Source organism: Thermobia domestica, chromosome 6, assembly GCF_964235325.1.
Source record: "Thermobia domestica chromosome 6, izTheDome1.hap1.1, whole genome shotgun sequence".
NCBI lineage: Eukaryota > Metazoa > Arthropoda > Insecta > Zygentoma > Lepismatidae > Thermobia > Thermobia domestica.
In genome coordinates, this window is record NC_137459.1 from 285,581,912 (window position 1) to 285,609,624 (window position 27,713).

Here is a 27,713-nt window from a genome sequence, read left to right on the forward strand (position 1 = left end):
ACATATGCCGGTAAAAGTCCCTATAATCCTCTGGTTCCAATTTTGAAAAAAAAAAACAATGCCTCTGGCCCGCAGCCGATGGGGGCTGTATTTGGAAGTCAACGCCTGTGGAAGTATCACCATTCATCTCAGCGACAGCGAAAACTATGGATTTGACACTAATATCGGTCACTTTCCATTATTTTTACATGTCTCGCAATTCCCCACCCCCGGTGACTCCCGGCCCGCATACAATGGTGGCTAAATTTGAAAATCATCGCTAATGAAAGTATCACCACTGATCTCAGCCACCGCGAAAACTACGGATTTGACATCGGTCATTATAGATATTTTTACATGTCTCGTGATTCCCGTTATAATGGTTATAATGCCCCCGTTTCTTATCTGATGGGGGCTAAATGTGAAAGTAAACGCGGTCTTGAGTTTCACCAATGAGCTCAGCTACCCCGAAAACTATGAATTTGACATTAATATCGGTCATTTTCGATTATTTTTTTTACATGTCTCGGAATTTCCCCCTCTGGTGACCCAAGGCCCGCATACAACGGTGGATGAATTTGAAAGTCATCGCTAGTGGTAGTGTCACCATTGATATCAGCAACCGCGAAAACTATGGATTTGACACTAATATCGGCATTTTGGATTACTTGTACGTTTCGGCATTCCCCCCCCCCCCCGTTGACCCACGGCCCGTAGCCGGATACGGTGAATTTGGAAGTTAATGCGATCGGAGTTTCACCATTGATCTCAGCGACCGCGAAAACTATGAAATCGACACTGATATCGGTCATTTTCTACTACTTTTACATGTCCCGGTAAACGCCCCCCTGAGACCCCCTGGTTCGAATTTTTTCGAAAAAGCTTTGCCTTGGTGTGGGACTTGGACCAAGGTATCAATTTGGTAACTCTCGGTCGACTTGTCTGGTCCCCAGGCCGGTACCGGTAAACGTCCCCTGGAGACCCCCTAGTAAGGAATTTTTTAAAAAAAAAGCTCTTCGTCTTGGTCTGGGGCCTAGACCAAGCTACCCGTGACCAAATTTTGAAAAGTTTCGGTCCACTCGTCTCGTCCACAGGTCGCACAAAGATAGACAGATAGACACACGAACAAACTCTATTTTATTTATATTAGAAAGATGAGATCCGCCGTTATTGTATTAGTGCGGTGCTTGAGCTATTGATCGTAAAAATTCAAACTCCGATGAGTGATAATTTTATAGGCTTGTTTCATTACAAGTTTAAACTCTTTAGTCAGTAGAGAAAAGGGCGTGAATCATAGGTCAGAGTTGATGACAATGGGTTTTGGTGGGTCTGTGGGTCGCAGTGGGTAAGAGTGGTTTATGGTGGGTGGTGGGTCAGAGTGGGTCACGGTGGGTCGTGGGTCACGACGGGTGGTGAGCCAATTGGTCGTGACTAAAGTTTTCATTGCCCCACGCCCTTTCTGAACTACAGTGTTGAAAATTAATCAGTGAAAATCAATTGCAATTGATCAATCAATTGAAAGTAATTGCTGTGGAAATCAATTGCAATTGAATCAATTGCCAATTAATTTCAATTGCAATTGAATTACAGAATTCAATTGCAATTACTTTCCACTGCAATTACTTTCAATCAATTGATCAATTGCAATTGATTCTCCTTTTTTAATGGCCAACTGCAATTAACAATTAACCATTACTTATTTCAATTGTTAATTGCAATTAACAATTAAATTTACAGATTAATTGTTAATTGTTAATTCAATTGAAATTTGCCCAACACTGATACATAGTAGGGTGTCCCTTATTTTGAGTAATTCCGTGTTGCGATACGCATACCCCTCAAATGTATTCTATGTGATCGTAAACACGCATTAGTGCAATAGCAGCCCTCTGTAAGAACGTTAACCCGTGCCGACTTGACGACAAAGGCATAAAATGGCGTTTTCACATTATAATATAATTTAGAATTTCCAACCATGATAACGGAGAAACTGAAAGAAACAGAGAAACTAAACTTTGCACGAAGGAACTAGGGAAAGGGTAACATCTGCTAGTGTATTGACAAACAGCACCGGATGAACAGTGTTGCCAACCCAAGACAAAGTTGTGTTTTTGTAAATGGAATGACCTAATTTCGATATCACCATTGGAAGCAGCAATGAAAATAAAGACAAAAGAGATTGTAGAGGCAGATCAGTGTTGCAAACTTTTCGAGAAATAATGTGTGACATGTGTTGGCGGACACAGAGAGTGAAGTTTTAACGTTTTGTACATTTTAAATCAGATATTGACAAGAACTCTTTACGCTTACTCTAAGTCTAGAAGGATCCGCCGAAGAGTGTTGCCATCAACAGAAGGGAGAAATTGAGTTTGGAAGAGACAATAACTCGGAAAAGGTCGCTAGTGCTGTATGGTTTAAAACCTATAATGCAGGGCAGAAGAGTAGTGCCGTGCTTATGTGAGATTGATAACTCACGTACTGACAGATATATTCGGTATCTTGTTAAAGCAGAGAGCCAAGGTTTGTAAAAGATGACAACGCTGCACAGCGGCGGCTTTTTTACTCTTCATGTCATCATAGTTATCAACGTCCTCAAAAGCCCACGAGTACATAAACCCATGCAAATTGTACGCTGTTTTCACATTTTAACGAGGTTGTTGGGATTCCAACCCGCTGTGCAGCGTGCGCCACCTTTCCCAAACCTTGTCAGCTTTCACAAGATATCGTATATGTCGGACATTTATCGATCTCACATAACCACGGTTCTACTCCTCATGCTGTACCGACTTGCATTATACGTTTTAAACCATACAGCCCTAGTGACCTTTTCCCAGTTATTGTATGTTTTCCAAACTCATTTTTTTCTCTTCTGCTGACGGCAACACTGTTTAGCGGATCCCTCTAGACTTAGATCAACGCAAACAATTCTTGTGACTATCTGATTTAAGGTGTACAAAACGTAGTACCTCACTCCCTGTGTGCGCCAACACATATCACACGTTATTTCTTGAAAAATTTGCAACACAGATCTGTGTTTACCATCTCTTTTGTCTTTATTTTCATTGTTGCTTAAAATGGTGATATTCAATTTAGATCATTCCATTTACAAAACCACAACTTTCTCTTGGGTTGGCAATACTGTTCATCCGGTGCTCTGTCAATACACGAACAGATGTCCCTCTTCTTCTAGTTGCTTCGTGCAAAGTTTCGTTTCTCTGTCTCTTTTAGTTTCTCCGTTATTACGGTTGGAAATTCTAAATTACATTATAATGTGGAAACGTCATTTCATGACTTTGTCAAGTCGGCATGGGTTAACGTTCTCGTAGAGAGCTGCTATTTCACTAATACGCATTTACGGTCACATAGAATACATTTGAGAGATGTGCGTATAGCAATACGAAATTACGAAGTTCTACCATCAAAGTGAAATGATAAAAAACATCTTAGGGCCCATCATCATCTATGTTAAAAATTTGATTGCGATTGATCGTTTGCTTCAAGAGTTATTAAGTTTTATTTATTTTTAAATCCTCCCTCCGTCAAAATGAATAGATAAATACCATCCCGGGCCCAAACGTCGAAACTTTTATCAAAATCGGTTCGGTGGTTCAAGAGTTGTTTTAGTTATTTCTATATATAAATCTCCCTCTCCCCTAGGTTCTACATCCCCTAGGATCTAAATTGTGCTTTTTGTATTAATAATAGCTTTTTGTATTGAGGTCTGGAGGGGCCCCCTAGCCCCCGTCTGGTTGCGGGCCTGCTTAGATATACACAGTGTGTCGGAAAAATAACTGAACTTTTTAAATTAAGCACAACGAATTAGGAATTTTACCAACTGTAGTTCTTTTTATTCAAAATACATACGCATCAATACACCGCTGGGCACGTTCAACCAATGCTAGCATAGAGTTTTTAACGTCCTTTTTTGGAATCGCCTCAATGAGTCTCGTCATGGCAGACTGGACCTGTGTAAAATGCTCCTTTCATGACCAATTTTAAGTTTGAGAATAGGAAATAGCCACACGGCGATAAATCAGGCGAATACGGAGGATGTGGAACTACACAGATTTGTTTCTTTTAGCCCGAAAGTCACGCACTGCGACGGTTCTGTAACATGGTGCATTGTCGTGCCTGGCACTCTATACTCGGGTCTTACACGAACGATTCGCTTCCACAAACGTTCCATAACAACCAGATAATATTCACCATTAACAGTCTGACTTTGTGGAACGAATTCCCGAAGTATACCAACTTTGGAATCGTAAAAGCAAATCAACATTGTCTTCTCAGGTGACTTTTGAAAACACAACCTTTTCGCTTTCGGAGAACTTTATCGCAACTTTTTCCACGTAGTACTTTGGCGTTTTGTTTGTAGGCCGTATTTGAAGCATCAAGTCTCATCAACAGTTACAATCGATTCCAGGAATGTTCTGTTCTGTCTGGGTGTTTTAATCAGGTCCTTGCAATGTTCAACGCGAGCATGTTTTTGCTCGTCAGTTAAAGTGTGCGGAACAAATCGAGCACGGACTTTCCGATTCTTTAAACCCTTTGTCAAAATTCCATGAATCATGTCTTTCGTCGTATTTAATTCCTTCGCCATCCATCTCACAGTCGACTTCACATCGTGGGCGAACATTTCACATACTTTTGTTCCACAACTCATCGCGATTTTTGGTTTGGGTCTGCCTGGCTTTGGGTCGTCTTCCAAGGACTCATAACCGTCCCAAAATCGCGTATACTACTCGAACACACAAGATCGCACTCATCATCATACTCTTGTTTCATCATTTCCAATGTTTTTGTAGATGTTTTACCTAGCTTGAAACAAAATTTAATATTGACCCTTTGCTCCATCGTGTTTTTGTGACGAGGTGACACTAGACACACTCACTTTTCTTGCTTCAACTTGACGCTCCGTTAATGGGTTCTCATGATTGTAGTCTCGTTTTGTTGAGCAGTTATCCAGCTTTCCGATGAAAAGTTGTTCCAATAGATGGAGCTAGCGGTTATCTGTAAAGACAAAAGTTCCGTTACTTTCCGACATACTGTGTACAACTGAGCAACAACTCTAATATTTCCAAACCAACAGATAACAAAACCTCACTGGAAACTTTTCTGAACCTCTGCAAGTGTACTGGGCGTGCTGAACGTCCTTAAATAAGTTATGCAAAGCTATTCGAAATTCAACGATACTTCAGTTCGTTGCCTCAATGCTCCGTGCAAAATCAGTAACCCATAGGTTCCTTTAACACGCACTATAGGGTCATTTCGTACAATAGTTTCGATAATGTAACATAGTTTTCATCAGACACTTTATGACTTTCATAAACTGTCTGATGAAGATGACGAAACTGCCGAAACCGTTACATAAGTGTTATTAATATACTGTATATTTAGTGTTTTAGTCAGTTTTGTTTCGTTAATACACACGACTAATAGACACAAAACTTCCAAAACACGTTAAGTCATTCACATGGGGTAACTTTTTTTTTCTTTATTTTGGGAAGTTGAAAAAAATTAGTACAAGAAAATATGTACTAAATTTTAAGGATATGCCTGCGTTTTGTACACTTAAAGTGTGTATACCCTAATTATTAAAATATATATATATATATGTAGGTATACGTCATATATATATGCTTCATTACACTCCTACAGCTTCCCCGTCAGAGGTAAATAAAAGCTTAGCCTTTTCATTCGCTTCTGTTAGAAGCATATCGACGACTACAACGGAATTAATAACATAACAGATCCCACGCAAAACTAGCCAAATGGTTCCATTGTAACAACGGAGCTAATGACGCTAGTTTTGATTTTGACGTGTGTGTGTATTCTGGAACCATGCATCAGAACTTGGTTCCTTCTTACCATTAATACATCTAGTCCCGACACAATTCTTCCCTTAGATCTCTATCCGTCATGGCTAAGCACACTTAAAAATTCGGTTTCAAAAACAAACGCTACTATAAAAGAAATACAATACTATATTTGACAACTCTCAATAACTGTCAAACGGTAATAGCAACAAATGACATCATTTAATTCTCGCATGAAACTTTATTATAAATTAAATCCTCATTTACACATAATTTACATGAATTCTTCATAGCTATACAAACATTATGAGCATAACTTTTAACTGCATTGGGACTTGCACAAATAGCAAAATACCACGCATGTACTGACAAATACTGTACATTATTATTAAAGTTGGTAGTGAAATGGAAGATTTATTCTAAATTTCCATCACGAAACCAACCTTCTACTACCAAGATGTGGTATGACAGCATACATCAGAGCATTATATAAATCAATGTGTATGTATATATATATTTATATATATAGTACTTCTATACAATCACAAATCTCAAAATAAAGATTTCATTTTATATCTGAAATGCAAAATATGTTTCCACATATATTGAACACCACGCCATTGTTCAGTCATCATGTTTGTGTGATGCGAAAAAAAAACTAACCCTCCTTTTGTGAATTTAACATTTGATTCCTAAGTATATTTACATAAGCACAAAATTGAAAAGCATTATTTTTTGAGTCACATACAGAATTCCACTGCAAATTTAATAATCTGCATATCAGTTAAACTGCATGCCAATCCTATAATTACCCCAGTGGTGAAATACTGTTTAAGAAACATGAAACAGTCACTATAATATTGCTTACCAAATTGGAATGCACAAGTACAACAGGGATCAAAACATCGGAAGTGAGAGGCACACTAGTGGCTACATCAGTCCATCAGTTCAGAAAGTTGATAGTAGCAATACTGATATATTCGTATATTAGTATTATTAATAACAGTTAGCTGACATTTTGTATACATATATATCGAGAAATATACAGCACCATATAACAATGTACTCAGTGAAAAAAGACAAAAATGCCAGTAAACATCGAATACGTATGAGCACATATTTCTGGACTTATAATGCAAAATAGTAGTAGCCAAAACAATATATTTAACTTTCCACTTATTTTAACTATAATTTAAGATAATTTTCAAGTCTGTATAACATTTTATAGTTCATAATCATATTTTTTTCTCGATTGATTACTGGGAATGAACCTTGTAATAATCAACAATATCAAGTACAATTTGAAGTACAAATGCACACCACATACACACAAAGTAACACCCAATAACGCTCTTGTATGAATTCGTAATTTCATGTTCTGCCAATTCATAGACAGAATTGGATTCCTTTTATCATTTATGTTTAATTGGTACATATCACACCCATATTTTCATCTTTGACAGCTGACATCCAAGCAAAGGTTAAAATTGTTGGTAGAAACTTAACACTTAACTTTTCCTAGATTTTAATTAAATTTTAACATATTGGGAATTACGAAATAAAAGTAAAGTTCACATACATCTTTTAGTATAGAAATATTATTTTCTTTTGTAAAGTGATAGTGACATTTTCCTCAATGAGTGAGTAGATTATTTAGCAAAAATAGCACAGAGTACTTATGTACAAATCTTCTGTAAAATACTGAAAAAATTTACATTATATTTATTCTTATTAAAATCATTTTGCCCTTCAAGCTCTGGTAATTGTTCTACATTCTTGTATAACCAGTAATACAAGTTTTATCTCGCCAATCAATTTCTGTACCTGAGAGCATGAAGTGCATAAGTCCAAGTTTGGCGAAATTGAGTTAAAACCAGTTTTGTGTATCTTTTGGAGGTCTGCAATGAATGGTTGATTGTGTTTTGTTCTATATGGGTTGATGACATAATTAATATGTAGTATGTCCAATATGTATTTAGTGCTTAGGTAAGTGTTTTTGCTGTTTTCTGGAAAACAAGGATTTGTAACTTACGCACTTCATGCTCTCAGATACAATTTTTTTCCCTTAGCATTCTACAAAAGGAATTCAATGCTTGCGAGTAGTACTTGTTGTACTAGTAGTTGCTTGCGAGTAATACGGATGCCAGTACTGAAAAGAAATAAATTCTTATACAACTTACCAATTCTTCCTTGTAAATGAATTTACCCTAGTTCTATACATTCTACCCCGAACTAAACTGATATTTAAAGAATCATATTTACGAGAACATTATTGGACTTTTGGGTGATCCAAATATTCACATCGAAGGCAGAAAATATATAAATTAAAAAACAGATGTATGCTTATAACTGGTTTCAGAGAATTTTGAAATTTTGAGCAGCCAAAACAAAAATGGTACACGCTATTATACTGCCGCAAGAAATGATGAACTGAAATATAAACTGAGAATTACACTGTCACTACGACAAAGAAGGTATATTAAAAATGGTAGACTCGTTCCGAAGTTACTGACAAAAGAATACGCAGAGATATATACCCACATTTCCTAGTAGGTATATGTATGAAGCAATACTAGTACTTTTTGTAATCAGTACTTGAAAAAAAAGTTGTAGAGTTCAAAGAACAGCGAAGTATAACTCCACTTAATTCTTGCGTTTAATGTAAAATTTAACGGTCTTTTGTTTCTACATAATTCATGTTTGTCTTAATTCTGTTAGTGCACTACAAACATGAAACACATATGATGCAGGCCCTAACAGATTGAATATACCAATAAAAAAAAAAAAAGATACACTATTATATACCCAGTAAATAAATACGACAGTTTTTGAAATAGAAACGAACGAATGCATTGTAATTCCTTTTCCTCGCTTTGAAAAACAAATTTTGCAAGTGAGCAAATGTCTGAGCTAAAGCGTCAATTGCTCATACTATTCAATCACGGAGTTTAAGTCCCGAAAAAAAAAAAAAAAAAAAAAAAAAAAGATTCCACCGTACTCCCTCAAACCTACAGAAATAGTCATTACAAAATAGAAACTTAAATCAGATAAATATAATTTCACAATGCTGATACAAAGTTCTACGCCTAAGAAATATTACAAGCAGACGTAAATTTTGACATATTTGTTGATCCTTCATGGAAGAACACCAAGTTTGAAATTATATCTACTTTCTGTGTGTGTTTTTGCAATAAAGATAGTAGAGTGAGTGACTTTTGACCAACCGGAGAAACTGCAGGCAACAGTTGTTATTGAATATCTCCTTAAGAGTTCAAACCAAAGATATCTTCAACGACAAGGTTACTACATAAGGCAATGGTGCCCCTTCTTATGCTACAGTGAAGAAAAGGCCAGCTGAACACAGAAGCAGAATCAAGATTGAATAATACCCTCGATCAGGAAGGCCAACTGACATACTACATTAAAGGTGATCGTCCAACCGACTGATGAAACAGAGCTCATTCGTGGCTAACCGGTTAGTGTAGCTGCCTTTTGCATGGATGACCAGGGTTGGATTATTGGAGGGAGTTCATGTGGTCCGGATCCCATGTTATGTTGTAGGTTCGCGTCTCATGTAACCTTACTGGTGAAAGGGACACTAAACTTAAATCAAATAAAATCAAAGATTGCTGAAATAGTAGGGCTGTTAGCTCTAAGCTTTGACCGAATTATCGTAAAGCATCTGGGAATGAGAAAAGTTTCAGTAACCCAAATTTTTAATCATTGACCGAAAGATGATTAGGCGCAACATTTCAAGTTTTTTTTTTTTTTTTTTTTTTTTTTTTGCCAACTCTAGATTACTTTCTAACTCGGTTCAGAACAGTAAAATAGGTGCGAATTCACCATTACCAACCCGAGTAAAACAAAGTACTAAGAGTAGAAATACCCCTAATCCTCACCTCCAAAGAAGACAAAATTAGTACACCAGCAGGAAAGGTGATCGCTAAAGTTTTCTTGGGATTCGGAGAAAGTGGTGATCATACTTTAGCCTCTAAAGAAGCAAACAGTAATTGGGGATCATTAGGCAGATCTCCTATGAAAGGTTCGTGATCACATTCGGCAGAAGCTTAGTGACAAACTGACAAATATATTCTTTTGCAACAGGACAATACCTCCAGCCACAAGTCGGTTGTCGCTATGGCAGGAATTCACAACTGTGAATTCAAATTAGTCCTGCACCCACTTTACCTATACCTTTTTTCATCTGTTCCCAAACCCAAAAAAGAAGTTGGGAGAAGTTCATTCTGATACCGTTATCATGTGTACCGTAAATGAGATTCTGAACGGGATCAACAAAACATTTTTCACCAGCGGCATAAACGCACTTTAACATCGATAACCAAAGTGTTTTGAGTTATCAGAGAGGTGTGTTCGACTGTGATGAACTGAAATCTCAATTGCTTTTTCATAGTTAGATTTAGAGGTTTTGTAACAACTCTTGTGTACTTCTTTTTACTAAAGATTAATATGGTCAAAACTGTCTATATGTCTTACGAAATTTTGTTTCGTCTTATTTACGCGGTACATTACACACATTGCAACTTAAAGATATTAAGTACCGCACAAGTATGTCAACGCATTCGTTATGTCTCTGGATAACACGTGAAAGTCTAAGGAGCTATTGCCCCAGAATTATTATATATATACACAGGGTGGTAATGAACTATACCGACAAACTTTAAGAGGTGATTCCTCACACCGAAATAAGAGGAAACGTTCATATGGACCTATGGCCAAAAGTGCATAGTTTCAGAGCTAGGGCTGTACAAAATCGCGAAAATGCCAAATTTCAAGAGGCCCTATTTCGAATTCGAGAGACTGTGGATGGTGGTTCTTATCAGCGTAAAGGAAGCCAGGCATACACAATCCAAAAGTGCATATTTCATCAATTGACAATAGGTGTAAAGGTTATTCCCTACAGGGTGTACTTCTCAGATATGTTTTCAATAGTTTTTTCAGATATACCCTGACTTTAAGAAGGGGTCCAAAGTAGGCAGGAGGTAAACTTTGACAACAATGGATATCCAATGCTTCGAAGGAAAGGCGGAAGTGTTAGGAACCGACAGCTCCATGTTTCTTTGTGTTCGCAATAACGTGTGATGATATGTATTTCGTCACGGTATAATATTTCACGTTTTTTTTTTTTTTTTTTCACTTATTAGCGTGAAAGAAAACATCACACCATGCGTTTTTCCGAGTACGAGAGATCGTGCTGCTGACGATCCTTAACACTTCCGACATCGCGCTAAAGGATTCCGTGTTCATTGCTATCAAGTCTTCTCGTTTGTCTACTTTGGACCAATCATAAAGTCAGAGCATATCTCAAAATTCGGTTGATGGCATGTCTGGGAATTTCACCCTGCAGGATATGGTATAATCCGTACACCCATTGAACATTAATGAAATATGCATTTTTGGATTGCGTATGCGTGAGTTCCTTTACGCTGATCAGGACTAGCATCCACAGTCTCTCGAATTCGAAATAGGGCCTCTTGAAATTTGGCTTTTTCACGATTTTGGACAGCCCTAGCTCCGAAACTATGCACTTTTCGCATATGAGCTCTGAAACTATGCATACAAACTTTTTCTCTTATTTTGATGTGAGGAATCACCTCTTAAAGTTTGTCGGTATAGTTCATTAACACCCTGTATATATCAAGAAAGAGAAAGTCTAATCGTAAGACCAGATGCTTCGTTTCTTCGTAACCTAGAAATAAATATGAAAAAGGGAAAGTGAAACAAACGAAAATGATCACACAAGACTACTACACAAATCTGAAATAAAAATCGTACTTAGTCAATCACATGATAGAATGAAAATAATGGCTTGTCAAGAAGTAAAATCGACAGACTGTACTATAAACTATCCAACATAAACGCATATTTCATACTGAATATCCAATAACTTTGGATGAAAGAGGGAGTATTATACTAAGACTTGACCCTATAACAAAAGAATTTTTGTGACTAAGAAAAAAGGGTATTTTTGTTTTTAGAAGTTTCAAATGTCCAAAATAATAAACAGAAAGTAACATACCTTAAAAATAAATAAAATTTTAAAAAATACAAGACGCTAGTGTCACTGAGCCTTCTTTAAATGTAATAGTAGCTTTGCATAATAGTAAACCAAACACTAAACAGAAGTAGCATTTCAGGGAAATGTTATAAACCACGGAGATTTAAAATAATAATTACAACTAGCTGAACCTGCACTGTCTACTCAGCACATCGTTCTGTTATGACCATGGATCTCCTTTCCACTGTGCATGTCTCCTTACTCACACAAATAAAGGATAGGAAACTCACAAAGAAAGTGAATTGCTATGTATAGATGTTGGAGTGAGTTTGTAGCAAATTTGTAGAAGTGGAACATGATATCAAGTGGATTTTTTTTTTTCTAATAAATCCATATCCGTCCGAGTAAGCCTCATTGCGTCTCTTGAGGATTTTGAAGTTGCCAGCATGCAACAGGTTTTGCCTTTCCGATTTAAGCAAAGCGCCTGCAATATTCGTCAACCCACCAAACGTAACTTCTCTACTAGTTGCCTAACACCATAGTTTCGGCCTGTAACAATGTTAATCTCACGGGCTTTAAACGGTCCCTAAAATGTTGAATAGAACAATAACGACACAGTTTTTGAAAATTTGAATGAAAACTCTGCGATCTACACAAAATTTGGAATCGATTAGTGAAAACGGTACGTTTCTAGCACTTATGGTTTTGGATCTCATTGCCGAAAGGATTGGAGACAAACATATGAACTTTTCTTTGGAGAGAAACATATAAACCTAGCATTTTAATATATAGATGGTTCAGATAACACTTGCCAAATTATAGATTAAAGAAGAAAAAAAACGAATATTTTGCAGCGCTAGTATTAACTCAGATCTAGGTGATAGATTAGGAGTAACTATGAACAACGAATGGAACAGTACGTAACATTGTTACAAGACGAAACGTAAGAAGAATTGGAAAATAGAATTACGAAAGAAGAGCATAATACATGAATGGCACAGCAGTTAAAATAAAGATTGTTCGCAAAAGACAGGTCGATGAAGAATATTTCTGCGATTGCAATAACTACATAAAAGGACTAGCAACAAGAAAGGAAGTACAAGATACTCTTTCAGGATGCAATAAAAACTTACAGACGAAAACCAGAACAAAGCACTGATATGGAACAGAGATAAGACACACATACTAAGAACTGAAATTTCTGATCGGTTATTGTTTCGTTACAGAACGTCCCACAACTATCTTGTGCAGTTTACTCAAGAAATGTATCTGTATAATCATGTTACAGATTTTCATAGATATATTGTAAGTAAAACTGCAGCAAACATACGCGCACATCTTTGGTCTGTTTCAAGATGTTGAGAGAAGCCAAGCAATAAAAAAACATACTAGTTAAACTACAAGCACAGATTTTAAAAAGGCAGAAAGGCCTTATGTCTGTGCATATTATATTATATTATGTAAGTCGAAGATTTCTTATGGCTTCTTTAAACAATCGCGACTTGCACTACCGATAATGTAGCAGCATATTAATACAGTTGATATATCATGTCGAAGACATAAATTAATATTGTACGTTTGGTAGAACCCTGTTACTGATTTTCTGTGTATAAATGGTAATTTACCATAACTTTAATTCTAATTAGCTGAGGGTTATCATTAAATATTTTCGCCACTAAAATAAAGTTTGGCTGAATTAAAATTTGAAGTGTGAATTTCAAAGCTTACCTTAAATTTGCATTGCAAATAATCGGAAACAGCGTTTTTGCTATTCAAGAATTGATAATTATTTATTCTCGAGACGTCCACTATAGATATGCTATAGAGCGAAGGAAAAAATATTTAGGAAAATGATCTCCTAACCATATAGTATATATATAAACACAACCAACACTTCTCAGCAGAAACTTATGCTTAATGAAAAAATAACAGTCTTGTTTCTACTTCACGTTTCTAGATTTGTTAAATATAACCTATCCAACGAAGATATAAAACAGGACCGTGAATAAAAGTTCAATTGGTTTCAGAATGTACTACAAATATGCCCCTGAAAAATTCTACCATTCACTTCAGTAAGAATGGATTGTCTTTAGATAAATGCAAGTGCAAACAGCGAAGGCAGTTCATACTAAAATAAAATAGTGTAGACCTGATAATTTGAAGCTCGTGAATACCGATTTATTTTTAGCTTTCTTTATAAAAAAAAAAAAAAAAAAAAAGTTAAAAAAATAAAAAGATATACCCAGTACTTACTTTTGTTTTTACCTCATCTCTCTATCAATCTCTATGAAAACATTGAAACAATTGCCTTAGGACCTTCTTATTTTGGTTTCAACTTCTCCCAGCAATTATCATTTCACCACAGTGTTATAACAGGGAAATTCTCTACTAGTGATTCTAAGTTCGCTCCCGACAAGACGAAAATACGTTGAACTGTACATCCACGTTACATATTAACCTCAATGCTGCAAAAAGATACTTTAAACTCCAGACAAATACAAGATGGAAAGAAATACTACCAACAGAAACAAGATTGCGCTTCCAGGGCTTGAGACCTGGAGTAATCTAGAAAACCATATATAATATTCTGCATGATGATCAACACTTTCAACTTCTATGTTTATAGAGATCTCTCCTTACAGTAGAGTTTTCGAAAATATATAATCAACATTTATAAGTGTGTACTTTTTTTAAAAATGTTTTACTTCCTTTTAGGAATGAAAAAATGGTTAGCATTCTAGATATGCAAACTACAACCTCTGCTAACAAAATGGAAGACGAAATCATGAGAATTGTAGTATGATGGAAGTTTTGTCATTAAGGAAACGAAAGACAATATCTAAAACTAAAGAATGTTTCCTTAGCATTTTTGGCAGACAGAATACTTTCAGAATCTCAATTCCTACGTATCACTTTCTTAATCTTCAGATTACTTTTTACATAATCGTTTGTTTGTTTTTTCCGCTGAAAAAAATAATAAGTTTTCTTACTAAACTTGTTCTACTAAATTAAGAGATTTATTTCAGCCTCAGAACTTCCATTTTCCGAAAAAAGACAAAAAGAGATATATTAGTTACAACTTAGTTCATGGACGAAAGTTAACACTCGCGCACACAAAACGACTCTATCAGGCAAACGTGTTTATTCATTCCAGATTCCAACGCAATGATGGAAACACTGTTGACAAATCATGTTACTTGTTACAATGCTGCATGAGATCTGTGGTCTTCAATTTGTCACAATTTTTGGCGTACCTTCTTCAGCATACTTCGGACGGGACTTAAGTCTAAGTTCTGTAGCTTGATCTTCATGCAGTGGATGAGCTGTGGTGCAGTTTTGGCTCTCCCTTCGCCATTATTGACGCCTACAGCCAGCGCAGACCAGAAATGCTTTATAGGGCATGCATGTGAATTGGCGTTCCGTGGTACGAATGGTACCGAGTGCGCCGTCAACAGTTGTTTTCCTGGCATAATGCCTGGTTGCAAGGTCTGGTCAAAAATACATAGCTATTACTATGATGATAACTGTTAATGAATTGAAGCAACATCGGTAGACATCTCTTGGTGCACATATAGGCTGTGATTGCTGGACCATTAACTGTATTGATGAATGGTTTGGTGACATTCTTCGGTGAAATAGCCACCCATACCAGTATTTTCTTCTGATATTTTGTCGTGTTTTGGTAGCTACAGTAACTGGAGTCATAGTATCGGAAATATAATGGCATTTCATATCCAGCAAATGAATAATTTTCATCGTCCATGATGATCATTGTGCCAGGATACAAAATGTCTCGACGAAGTTTTCTACAGTTGCCTCTAATATAGTGAGTTGCTTCTCTATATTCTTTGCTGCTTTTTGACGCTTGAAATATTACATAACCATTTTCTGCAAATTCCGAGCAACTGTTCTTCTGAAGACACGAAATTTGCCAGCCAATTTTTTATCACTTGTCCCAACACGTTTCCAGCAAGTTTCTTCAGTTTTCTCTGGACATTATATGTCAATTTGACAGGACCGCCACACCCTGGCAAGTCTTCAACTGGGAGACCATTCTGATCACGTTTAATGATGGTATATATCGTGTAACATGAAAAGTTGTTTTTTTTTTTTTTTTTTTTTTTTTTTTTAATGCTTGACAACGTAATAACGCTTTTTTTTTCGCATACTGCTCACATCTGCTTGCTCAGACTAAAGCACACTATCTATTAACCTTTGATACCCAAAACTGACTCGCACTGCTCAATGTGACCTTGGCACAGCGATGACAAGCTTGTATGATAACTTTCGCCCATGAAATTTCCAAAATTATCCTTAATACAAACTCTTCTTGAGTATTAAAAATAAAAATTAACAATAAATAAAAGTTAAATCAGAAAATAAATGATCTCTTGAATCCGGAAAACAGAAACCTATTACGCTACACATATAACTTACCTGAAGTGTAAATAGTAGCAGAACATTCCAGCAAGAAGCAGAACTAAAGAAATTCAAGAACATTATTTTCTACACTCTTGTAACTACTCTCCGTACAGAAAAATTATCAGGATAATCACAGATTATGAATTCGTAAAAAATTGCAAAACAGTTTTTATTTTATAAGTTAAAACACTATCAGCAACAGTGACATTGACTAGAAATAAATCCCGTCGGCTAATTGAACAACATATAAGACTCGAAAAGTAACTGCAAAAATGATTGTAAGAGAAGCTACACGAAGTATCATCAAGCCATTTCCACTTCATTGGTTTATAAGTAGAATTGAATTTCCAACTAGAAACACCAAGGAACTTGTACTGTATAATTCTCCGAACTAAGTTTAACAGCAGTAAATTATAATAAACAAAATATGAAGAAAAGAAAACGAGAAATATTTCATAATGCAACAATCATCAATGATTTTAGAATAGCAGGCAGTACTGGCATCATATTTCTATCTGTAATGGTCAAATTATTAGGATCATGCAAGTGAAACTTATAGTATTGTAATAATGTTAGTACGTTTGTTACTCCACACGATTACTCTTGAACGGATGCAGACTTCATTTTTTTCTTTTTGCAACAGATAGCTATAGCGATTATCTCGAGCAAGTTCGTTAATGGGGTCAATCCGTTAATATCTTAACAGGTAACGAAAACTTAGGTTCATCCGTTACTCCAAACGATAACTCTCGAACAAAAGCGAATTTTTGAACTCTGTTTCATACAATAGATATATAGAGCGATTATCTCGGCCGAATTCGTTAATGGAGTCAATCCGTTAATATCTTAATGGATAACTGTGGCTTCAAAAGTAGTTAATCATATCCTATATTCTACTATCGAAACAAAGATAGCTGAAATTGCGCATTTCGCCGTTAGATGACAGGACCGCCGTTCCTTCAGCGGTTGACATCTACCGGGCAAAACTGAAACTTCCATTGTGTGGTACTTTTTACTGTTTCACAGAATTTATTTTCCATTAACTTCATCCCTTAACATACTAGTACAATAAAATTAGACTTTAAGTTCGAAAAAATTCAAAACATGCTGGATTTTTGCCAAGATTTTTATTTTGGTATCCTCAGCATATCCTGAAAAATATCATTTATTTGTGCTGTGAGTTTCTATTTTTTTTTTTTTTGGGGGGGGGGGAACGAGGGAATTCTAATTTTTTGCAATTATCTCGAAAATTGTCAATTTCTCCAGGAAAGTAGCTGAGAAAAAATCCTATCCTAACTATATATAAAACTACATGAACTGATATAAAATAAAATGCTACTTCCGGTTGACGTGGAAAGTTGAAATTTGGCATGATTGTAGCTTTCCGGGACTAACCGACAGGAAAGTTGACAAAAGCGAATATTTTTAACTTTTAAGGGGTCTAAAGGGGGGATGAAAAAATTCCCCATGTTATTTAAATGCTTTTTTTTTTTTTTTTTTTTTTTACCTATAATCCCACGTTTTAGGTATTTGGAATTGGAATACAAACTTGAAATTCGGTATCCTTGTACGTTTTATATAGGATTATTTAACAAAATTACTAAAAATAAAAATTTCCAACTTTAGAGTGGTTGTAAGGGGAACTGAAAAATCTGTCCCATGGTATTTATATGGGACACTTTTTATAAACCAAAATTATTGGGAACTTCCTGTAGGGCTACAATGGTTAAATTTTTTTTGACATGATTGTAGCTTTTCGAAATTAACCGACAGGAAAATTGCCAAAAGTGAATATTTTAAAATTTTTAAGGGCTCTAAAGGGGCAATGAAGAAATTCCCCTTGGCACAGTTGCTTACAAGCAACATCGTATTCTATTGCGTTATCCGTACGAATTATAACTTCAGTGATCATTTAATTGGTATTATTGCTTCCATACAATATTCAAATTCATGATTTGCAGGTCGCTTGTTTAGATATTTCTAATCTTCGTTAACAGGGGACAGTCAAATTTAGTATTGTAGAAGCTTTAACCCCTACGTTCCGCGAAAAGTTTTATTATTATTATTATTTGTGGTTTCTTGCTCTGTATGAAGGTATTTCAACGAAACTGCTGCTAATTACTGAAAATATTCTTATGATATTTGACCATAATATGGCAATGCTGCTCAGTAGCAACACACACGACCTATTTTATGGCAATGTTGTTTTGAAATAAACATCCTGTATTTTGTAACCAAAGTACAAAAATACTTTAAAAATTACGAAATTATGGACAAGAAACATGGTTCAGCCATAAAAACAAACTAAATATTTAAATGATAATGTTATCAATGCTTGCCCATTAAAGGGTTAATTTTTTTAAATCTGTAATCTCATATTTTTTAGGTACTTGGAATTGGAATAAAAACTTGAAATTGGGTACGCTTGTACGTTCTCGTTAGCGTTATCTAAGTGTCACCAAAAACACAAATTTCCAGTAGTTTTATATGGAACTGAAAATCTTTTCCATCTTATTTACATGGGACATAATGTATACCCCAAAATGTTTAGGCACTTCCTGCAGGAACAGAATGATGAAATTTGGTATGATTGTAGCCTTCCAGAACTAATCCCCAGGAAAATTGCTAAAAGTGAATGTTTTTAGGTTTTAAGGGGTGTAAAGGGGGATGAAGAAATTGCTATGTTATTTAAATGGGCGTTTTCTTGGGATAAAAAAATCTTATCTTTTAGATAGTTGAAATAGGAAAAGAAACTTGAAATTCCGTAGAATTATCGATTTAAGAGGTACGAGGTCTAGGCCGAGCAAACGCGGGGGACTGCGGGCAGAGTCCCCAGCTAGCAGAAGGCTAGTATAGTTTATAAAATTTTACACAAAAAAGGTTCTTAGACTCTCTTCTCGTAGAAGCAATCGTTTCAAAAATATAGACTGAATTATATCTGAACAGAAATAACGCACACCACTATAATCTCTTCTATAAAAAAAAAAAAAAAAAAAAAATCTTTGCTTGTTTGTTTGGCATGCAAATCCAAGCCGTTTGGTTGATATACTTCTAAGTAATTTAACAAAGAGACTAATCTGGAAAAAAAAAACGTATGCCATTTACAATCAAAGGGGAAAAAGGAGGTTCTAAGGGGAAGAGGTCATTTAAGATTTATGCCAAAAATAAAGCATCTCACACGCTCCTTGAGTTAGGAAGATGAAACTCGGTTTGTAAACTCATTTTGAAAAACGAGTGAGCATACACATACCACTTACAATCTTTTTTTTTTTTTTTTTTTAATGTGGGTAAGGCTCAATAAGGGGAGTACGAAAGGGGTAACGTAAAAATAATCAAGAGCAACGGTTATTAGTCTTGAATCTACAGTTTTCAAGGTCGCTGAAGTGGATAGTGATACTTCTAATGCCGGTTAAATCCAAGTTCAACACATCTACATGGGGTATGAAAAAGGGTGAAAAATAAAATGTAAAAACTGAACGAGATTAGTGCCTAATTTATAATTTTCGGAGGCTTTTAGCAGATTGATGAGTCCCAATGACATTTAATCCCAAGTTTAGCAAAGAACATTAAGTTTAAGTTTAACGTCCCACGGTTATGCCGGTTAGGCTAAAGGAGAGCAAAGAACATGCATGTCAGTTGGCCGGAGAACTTGAAGGGGTAACGCCAAAGGCACTGTTCGTCGATATTTTTCTTCTAGGTTCCTTTTTCAAATATTGTACACAAACACTATTCTTCCCGTGCGAAGCTGGGCACTTCTACTAGTATTATATATGATTTTCAAATGTATAAAAATTATGTTAGAAATATTTTCAGTGATTACAGAGCCATCATGAAGGGAAAGAATATTTCGAATAGAATTTTCCTTTTCCTCACAGAATTCAAATCTACAATAACAAATGGGTTCGGTTCTCATTTAAGTTTTCAAAGTTGCTCCCATGAAACTTCGAAAAGGAGGGGGGGGGGGCTAATATTATCACAGGTGAATTTCAACCTCCAAAATATTAACTTTTGTTTCTACAATTTTTCCATGATGCTTATTTTATAGATAATTTGTAGCGCCAAGTTAAAAACTTCACACTATTTCTGTTCCAACATAATTCCGTTTACATCTTTGAAACGACTGATTCATTTTATATATATATATATATATATATATATATATATATATATATAATTTACAATTTTCCTCATAACTATTTTCTTCGAATAACTGATAATTTTTCCATAAAATCCATTAAAAAAAATCCATAAAACAGTCCAAATCAAGTGTTCAGAATATGCTAAGGATATCAAAATGTAGATCTCCAGAAAAGTCTCGCTTGTTCGGAATATTTTCGAAGCTACAGTATGTCCGTTTTTTTGCGAATTTTCTTGAGCTATAAGAAAAATAAATCCTTACTTAAAAGGAAAAAAAAAAAAAAAAAAAAAAAAAAAAAAAAAAAAAAAAAAACCACGTATAAAAGTATCGTACTTACCCATTATAACAAAACAAATGACAAACTTTCCTCCGAACATATTCACACACACACACACACACACACACACACCTATATACATATAAATATATTATTGTAATATTATCACACTATAGTAACAATAAAGATGTACATATTACAATCTCAATATTAAAGAACATTTTAGATTTTCTGCAGGTATACTTCTCATATATTGAAATAAGAAACACTCATCTCATATTTCACTTAGAAATTAGAAGTTACTACGAAAGTTAAAGTAGATATAAAGGGAAAAAATGAATATTTAGTAGCCAAGCAGATATAATTTTTCGCATTTCCATCTATCTTCCAACAGTAAAAGTTGAAGTAAGGTTATTTAAAATATATATATATATATATATATATCCTATTAACCTATTTATATGTGCATATAGCACTGAAATAAAGAAAAGATTTAAAAAAAAAAAACTTTTCATCAAAAATAAACAGTAACTTCAAATACATAAAGCAGAAAGCTGAGTAATAGTACTTATCTTGCCATCATTATGATGTAGTACTGGCAAATCTTCAAAAAGGAAAAAAAAAATACTAAATACAAAAGGTGGAATGGCCAGTAATGACCAAAAAAAATCTGTAACTTGTTATTGAAAATGTTAGTCATTAAGTAGAAATATGAGAGAATGCTACATAAAAAATAATGTGAAAATACACAAAACACAATATATTGTTCGATTATTTCTCTTGATGTACAAAGTACTACTTGAAATGTGATTGTACAAAGGAGAAAAAAGTTTCAGAAAGTGAAATACTGCATAAAATATCAATCCATTGTGTGTCTATGCGACAGTTTTGAACCGTCCATTTCAACAAATAAATATAACAGCTTGTACGTACGATAGCGTATAAATCTTGTGCCTCTTATTTTTCCTTATTTTATATATTTAAGGATTAGTGTAAATTTTCGAGGTGTGAATTTGATACACAATGTATGAATTTTTCAACAATATCAAGAATCAGATTGTATAAGAAAGCTTGTCTGATCAAGGAAATGTCTCAAAGTGACGAGGAAACTACCATAGTTAATTTTTATATTACTGAATACTCTTTTTCATTGTTTTTATCTGCTTATTCTGAATAGTAACGTTTGAAGTTTGTCCCCCATCTCTAACAGATAAGTAATTGTTATTAAAATATTCCATCAGCATATGGTAGAAAAATATTAAGACGTCACTCTTTATTACTTCAAATCAATACACCGGTCTCACCGAAAAAAAAAAAAAAATAGTGATATATTACCTTAATATATAATAAATACTTAGTTTTGGCCATCTCTATACACTACAGGAAACACGGTTAATTTTCAACACTTCAACCATGATTTATTTATTTTTATTTTTAATTTTTTTTAAACTTATTTGGATTGCAAATACACTGATGTGCAAAACTTAAGGTCAAGACATAAAGTATCACGAAATATCGTGTAGTGAATGGAAATGAATGAATGCTCGGCAGCATGCTGCCAAAGGTCTCCCACATGTATATAGGGAGCAAGACGTTGGATGGTGTGACGTCAGCGTGAGCGTAGCGCCGAATGGGTATGCTTCTCCAGCATGAAGCAGGTGAATCAACGGGACGAGATAGTGTGCGTCAGTCAGAGAGCTATTAAGGAGCACTTGGGAGTGACACAAAATGCGAAACTTACCTTCGTCCGTAAGGTTTGCACACTAGTGTATTTAACAATTTACCCCTTGATGGATTGATGGAAGGACAAATGACGATCTCTCAATCTTAGGAAACAAAGTTGAAAAAAAAAGTTCTCAAAATTCCGAAACGGCCATTTTGAAATACACCTACTACAATCATTTCGAAACGTTACAAATCTGAACTAAATCATAAGAACTATAAATTTTGTGAATACTTTAACAATTTTTTGGGTTAAATTTTTTATTATGGTAATTTTCTCAGAAAAACTTATATTTCAAAATAAATGGTTGGCCAGAATGATCTTCAGCTTTCTACCGACTCACGTAAAAATATACAATTAACTTTCTAATTTAAAGAATATCAGCAAAAACCCGGTGACCGAAACAACCGTTTCTAAACATAAATGTCCTGCTATGTTGACTCATGAAGGAAAATGTCAATATACTAAGAAGTGCTTAGGCAAAATTACTTGCATAAAACGAAGACTTAAAATAATAATAATAATCACATGAAAATAGTGTTACTTCTGGTAATAGGTTACCATGGATATTGTTAACAACTTTGAACTGAAATGAACAACTCTTAACAGACTTCTTTCAATAAATAACTACTGGATGACAAAAAATTGAACATTTTTTTTAAAGTGTAAATATAGCACACTATTACAACCTCCACCTGATTACTGAATAAAAACTCACCATTCGGAATATAAAGGTTTTTTTTTTTTTCGTTTTTAAATCACATTTAATCAAAACAAACTAATAATTTTTGCATATTACATGATAGTGGTTCTCGTACTAAAAGATTTGTGAGAACAAGCAAATGAAATTTTGTCTATACATGTTATTTCATTTCAACTCGAAAACAAAAGAATTTGTTTTTAAATATACAAAATAATATTTAAACAGACTAGATTCAGAAAAAGATATATTACTAACAAAAAGTAACAATTGGTAATAGTACTGTTCTAGATAAATTATTGACTAATGCTTTTTATTTATTTATTTATTACTTTTGAAGTTCAAAACTTCTGTCCTTTGACCAAAAATATTTTAAGAATAACTTGGCAAAATTAAATACATCTGACGTTTTGGACTCTTTTTTTTTTTTTTTTTTTTTCTTTCTTATTATTAATAACCATCAATTTAAGTATCCTAATTGCAGCAGTCATCGTCGGATTCCCAAATGACCCTGAAGATAATAACTAGTAATTAATATCAACAGGAACTACAAACAAACATGTTATTGCAAAATACTGATCTAAATCATGGATTGAAAAGCCATACATAGGATTCTCTAAGTATTCAGCATTTGTATTGCTGACTTCAGAGGGGATTTTTCGAAACTGAGACAACTTGTGATCGAAACGCAAAAATTTTAAATTATTATGATCGCTGACTGCCATTCTGAGGTCCCAATTTAGAACCTACTGACTTTCTATTTATTTATTTGTTCCTTAATCTTTACAGGAAGAAGAGATTTGTGGTTTATTTTTTTTTAATGTACACAAAGTATGTACTGGTATCACCACTTATATTCTCAATCCAATAATAAATGGTTGAATATGATTAGTCAAGATACGCCGAATATAATTAGTTAATATACGCCGTTCAACTATGCTAGCTAATCTAGCCATTTACCACACACACTGCACAAAATTTTCTTATACTAAATATTAGCAGAATTAAACTTTAGCAACAGAAGAAACAAAACAAGAGCATTATACACAAAAATACTGACATTATGTGTACACAAAACTAAATCGTATTCCACTGGAGTTTATAATAAGCAGTTGAGGATGTCATTACAAGTGGCGACTTTACAAGAATAAAAATTCAGTTTCCATAAATAAACATATATAATGCTTCCCACACTAATAATAATAATAGTAATAATTTAAAAAATCCTGATGAGGTATCAATTATTATGAGCTATTATGAGCATACAATCTCATGATTTCTTTCCCTTAACAAGAAAAACTTGAACACTTCGTAGGCGAATATATGCAAGTGCTACAGAAAATTAACGGAGAAAATTATCCATACCACTGGGGAGGTTTCAGGAGGTTTAATATCACTTGCATGAACAGTCTTAATTATCTAAGTCTTTAAAAGTTTTATCACAGCGGGATCTTTTAACGTCTCAAGTCAGCTAGTATGGAAAAAAAAAAAGAACATACTTAGATCCGGTTTCACAACCATTTACTTCAGTAATTGCACTATTTTTCTTGCACTCTCAGCAAAGTCAATTATACTTTACATCTGATATAATATTATAATATACAGGTAATATTTACATTTAAAGGACGATTCCAAGAAATAATGTTTTGACACGCTGTTATATATCATTATCTGAAGACTAAAGAAGTAGAAAATGGGGAAAAATATAAGTTCACACTATAAAACATCACTGAAAATAGCAAGGAAGAAATTCTGTTCTAGTCAGGACTGATACAGTTCTCTTGTACACGGAAAATGATCACTGATACATGTTCTACACCTTACACAGAGAATTCCGAATTTGTAATATGTAAAAGGATTCGAATGGTAATCACTAAGAAAAGTGCTTGATAATTGTGAGATTCAGTACCCATACTTGCTTCTTACAAACTCGACATTACAAATTATTAAATTTGGCCAGCTGAAAGAAATTACTTGTTCTCCTTGCTTGTTTACGTAATGTCTTGTGTAATAAGTTATTTTGATGATGATTCTAAAACTTTTGCGTTTCTAAAAATTTTCTGATTATGATTTAAACGTTAACACTGTTTCTCAGGATCGTACAGTAAATATAAAATCATATAATTCTTTTCCGTCTTCTAATCACACAGTTCCGTACAGTTCCTTGTTATATGTTTCATAAAACATATTCAAAGACTTTGGCTACATGGGACAAACTAAAGTCATAGGCTGGACTGTAAAAACAACGTCTAAAGTGAGACAATACTAAACATATTACGTTCCAGTTTAGTGATTTATCATCGTGCTCATTTAAAACTGTCTAACTTTAGACGCTATCTCTGCACCCATCCACAGAATCAGCAAAAGTTTAATAAGAAGTGATTAAGAAAAAATAAACCTGTGTACAGAAAAGCATTTTACAAATACTCTTAACCAAAAATTGTCTTTATCCTGCATTACGCTATACATATTCGGTTATGAAATATCTTAATGTACCTTAAATTATTTTTAACCAGTCTTTAGTTGTACTATGACCTGCAAAAGCACCTATCCACTCAAAGCTGAACTCAATGTGGTAAGTGGTTGGATACTTCTGCAAGTCGACGTGCAAACAACTTAAACAAGTATTCTCGCGTTACATAACAACACATCAAGATAATTTACAAAACTAAATCTAGAAAAATATATGTCTGAGAACTGGTGAAGTACATAAATTCTATTATGTTTCGAAATCTGCTTTCGCTAAGAGTACAAGAATTATATAGGTCGCTACCTGACATACATTGGTTTCAGTTTCCTGAGTTATATTGCTATTCAGGGTCAGGAGTCTTCCTTTTCTTGCTGCACAACCATAGTTCTACTAGCTAAACTAACTGTCGGACCCTGGCTTAATAATTTTAAAGGTATTGATGTATTTGTGTTTGTCCCTGTTTTTGACTGCAACTGAATTTGACTTAATACCTATCAGAGAAAAGAAAGAAAAATGAATTATGCATTAAATACGTACTTATAAATAAACAATACGTGAACTTCACATCTATAATACATAGGTACCACAATAAGTGAACAATAGACAAAATATCCATTTCGATATCGAAATGTGGAGTTCGCTGTTTTTTGATTATCTTCATGAATATAACAATAGATCGTGCTATTGTGTATATATCACACTACTGTCATTTGATTACATTCATCAAAATATTTTAAAGATTTCAAATTTGTTACTTCAATGCCCAAATGAGCATTGTGTCTCCGGTTTCTCTGAGCTAGCACAGTAAATTATCAATCTATTTATTGTCACGATCCTAACTTAAGTTGGTGAAACTCTAGTCACGACTGAGAAGTAGAGATAAATTACATTCAATATTTTGAATGCTTAAAATTAACACTATTAAAAATATAAATCTCAAAATCTAATTTCGATATTTCGACTGTATTTGGAAGCAAATATGTGTAGGGATTTGTTAGAAAATATTAAGGATCACACTTTATTTCAAAGCCCTTTCTTCTTCTTCTATCACCATCACATGCTTTTTACCCGAAGTTGGAGAAGATTCTGTGATGGTGATGGAATGTTTTCCGTACCACGAGCTGAGCCCACTCATACAAGTGAAGAGAACATAAACCAATGTGCTTATTTGAACGTTCTTAATAACCAGTTGTTTGAATGTTCTTAATAACATTTCTCGAACATCTTCATGATGAATAAGCAGCATACACTTCCAAGATGAAAAGTGTCGTGTTCCCAACGTTTTAAGCTTTTATACAAAGTTTGAGGAGCCTACGACTATGCCGTTGCACCTAATCTGGTATGTAAAGTCTCCAGATTAAATTTAATTATCTGTAAAACATTCTGAAACAACGGGTGAAACGTAGCAATAGGCATCCCTGTACTTTCTTGCAAATATAGTACTTAATGGTGAGCGAGAAAATTCACATCAATATGAGATACGAGCAGCATTTCATGAAGTCACTTCAAAACAGAATCCAGGCCAAATGTGTTGGTGTAAGTTCTATAGGAAAGTGACTAACTTTCTGTCCGTTGCAATTATACAAACTGGGAAAAAAGTCAATACTCAGTTCACGAAGTGATGGTTTGCAATGAGTGTTGTGTACACTCCAGTGACAACTGTGACAACTTTCTTTTGAAATAATATCGTACTATTTACAGAAGCATTGCTACCAAAAAAAATACTAACCCATATGCTCTAATACTTTTAGAATGATAGATATGCGAATCTTATGCAATTATTTGGAACAACAACTCTTAAATTACGTATTAAACTTTGAGCTCTAGATTTAATTATTTATTTCAAACATTTTATAACAGATATTCTTATTATCATGGCCCGAAATAACCTATTATTTAAATTATCACTGTAGCATTCATTAACATTAAACGGTAATTAATTAGTTTCATTTGTATTAATTTCACATTTATTCGTGAACTCCGTTCTTATTTGTTAAACTTCTTAGGTATTTATTTATCTACTGTATAATGCTATTACTAACAATTACTGCATTTCCGTTAGTTCTAGGAGTTGGTGCATACGCTCCCAATTAGTTTTGTACGGTCTACACAATTCTGAAGTGCGGATAATTAGATACAGCACGAACTAGTTTATGTATAATTTCTCAAATG

At 34.3% G+C, this 27,713-nt stretch overlaps 1 protein-coding gene across 2 annotated transcripts in view; it reads right to left on the minus strand.

Moving 5' to 3' along the window:
• Nucleotides 1-6,016: 6,016 nt before the first annotated feature.
• Nucleotides 6,017-27,713, minus strand: part of LOC145688513 (uncharacterized) — a 200,580-nt gene continuing 178,883 nt past the window's right edge. For both annotated transcript variants that reach the window (XM_081762860.1, XM_081762859.1), the window contains one exon: nucleotides 6,017-26,032. In XM_081762860.1, coding sequence (XP_081618986.1) covers nucleotides 25,892-26,032 — 141 coding nt within the window. In that variant the 3' untranslated portion in view covers nucleotides 6,017-25,891. The remainder of the gene's footprint in view (nucleotides 26,033-27,713) is intronic.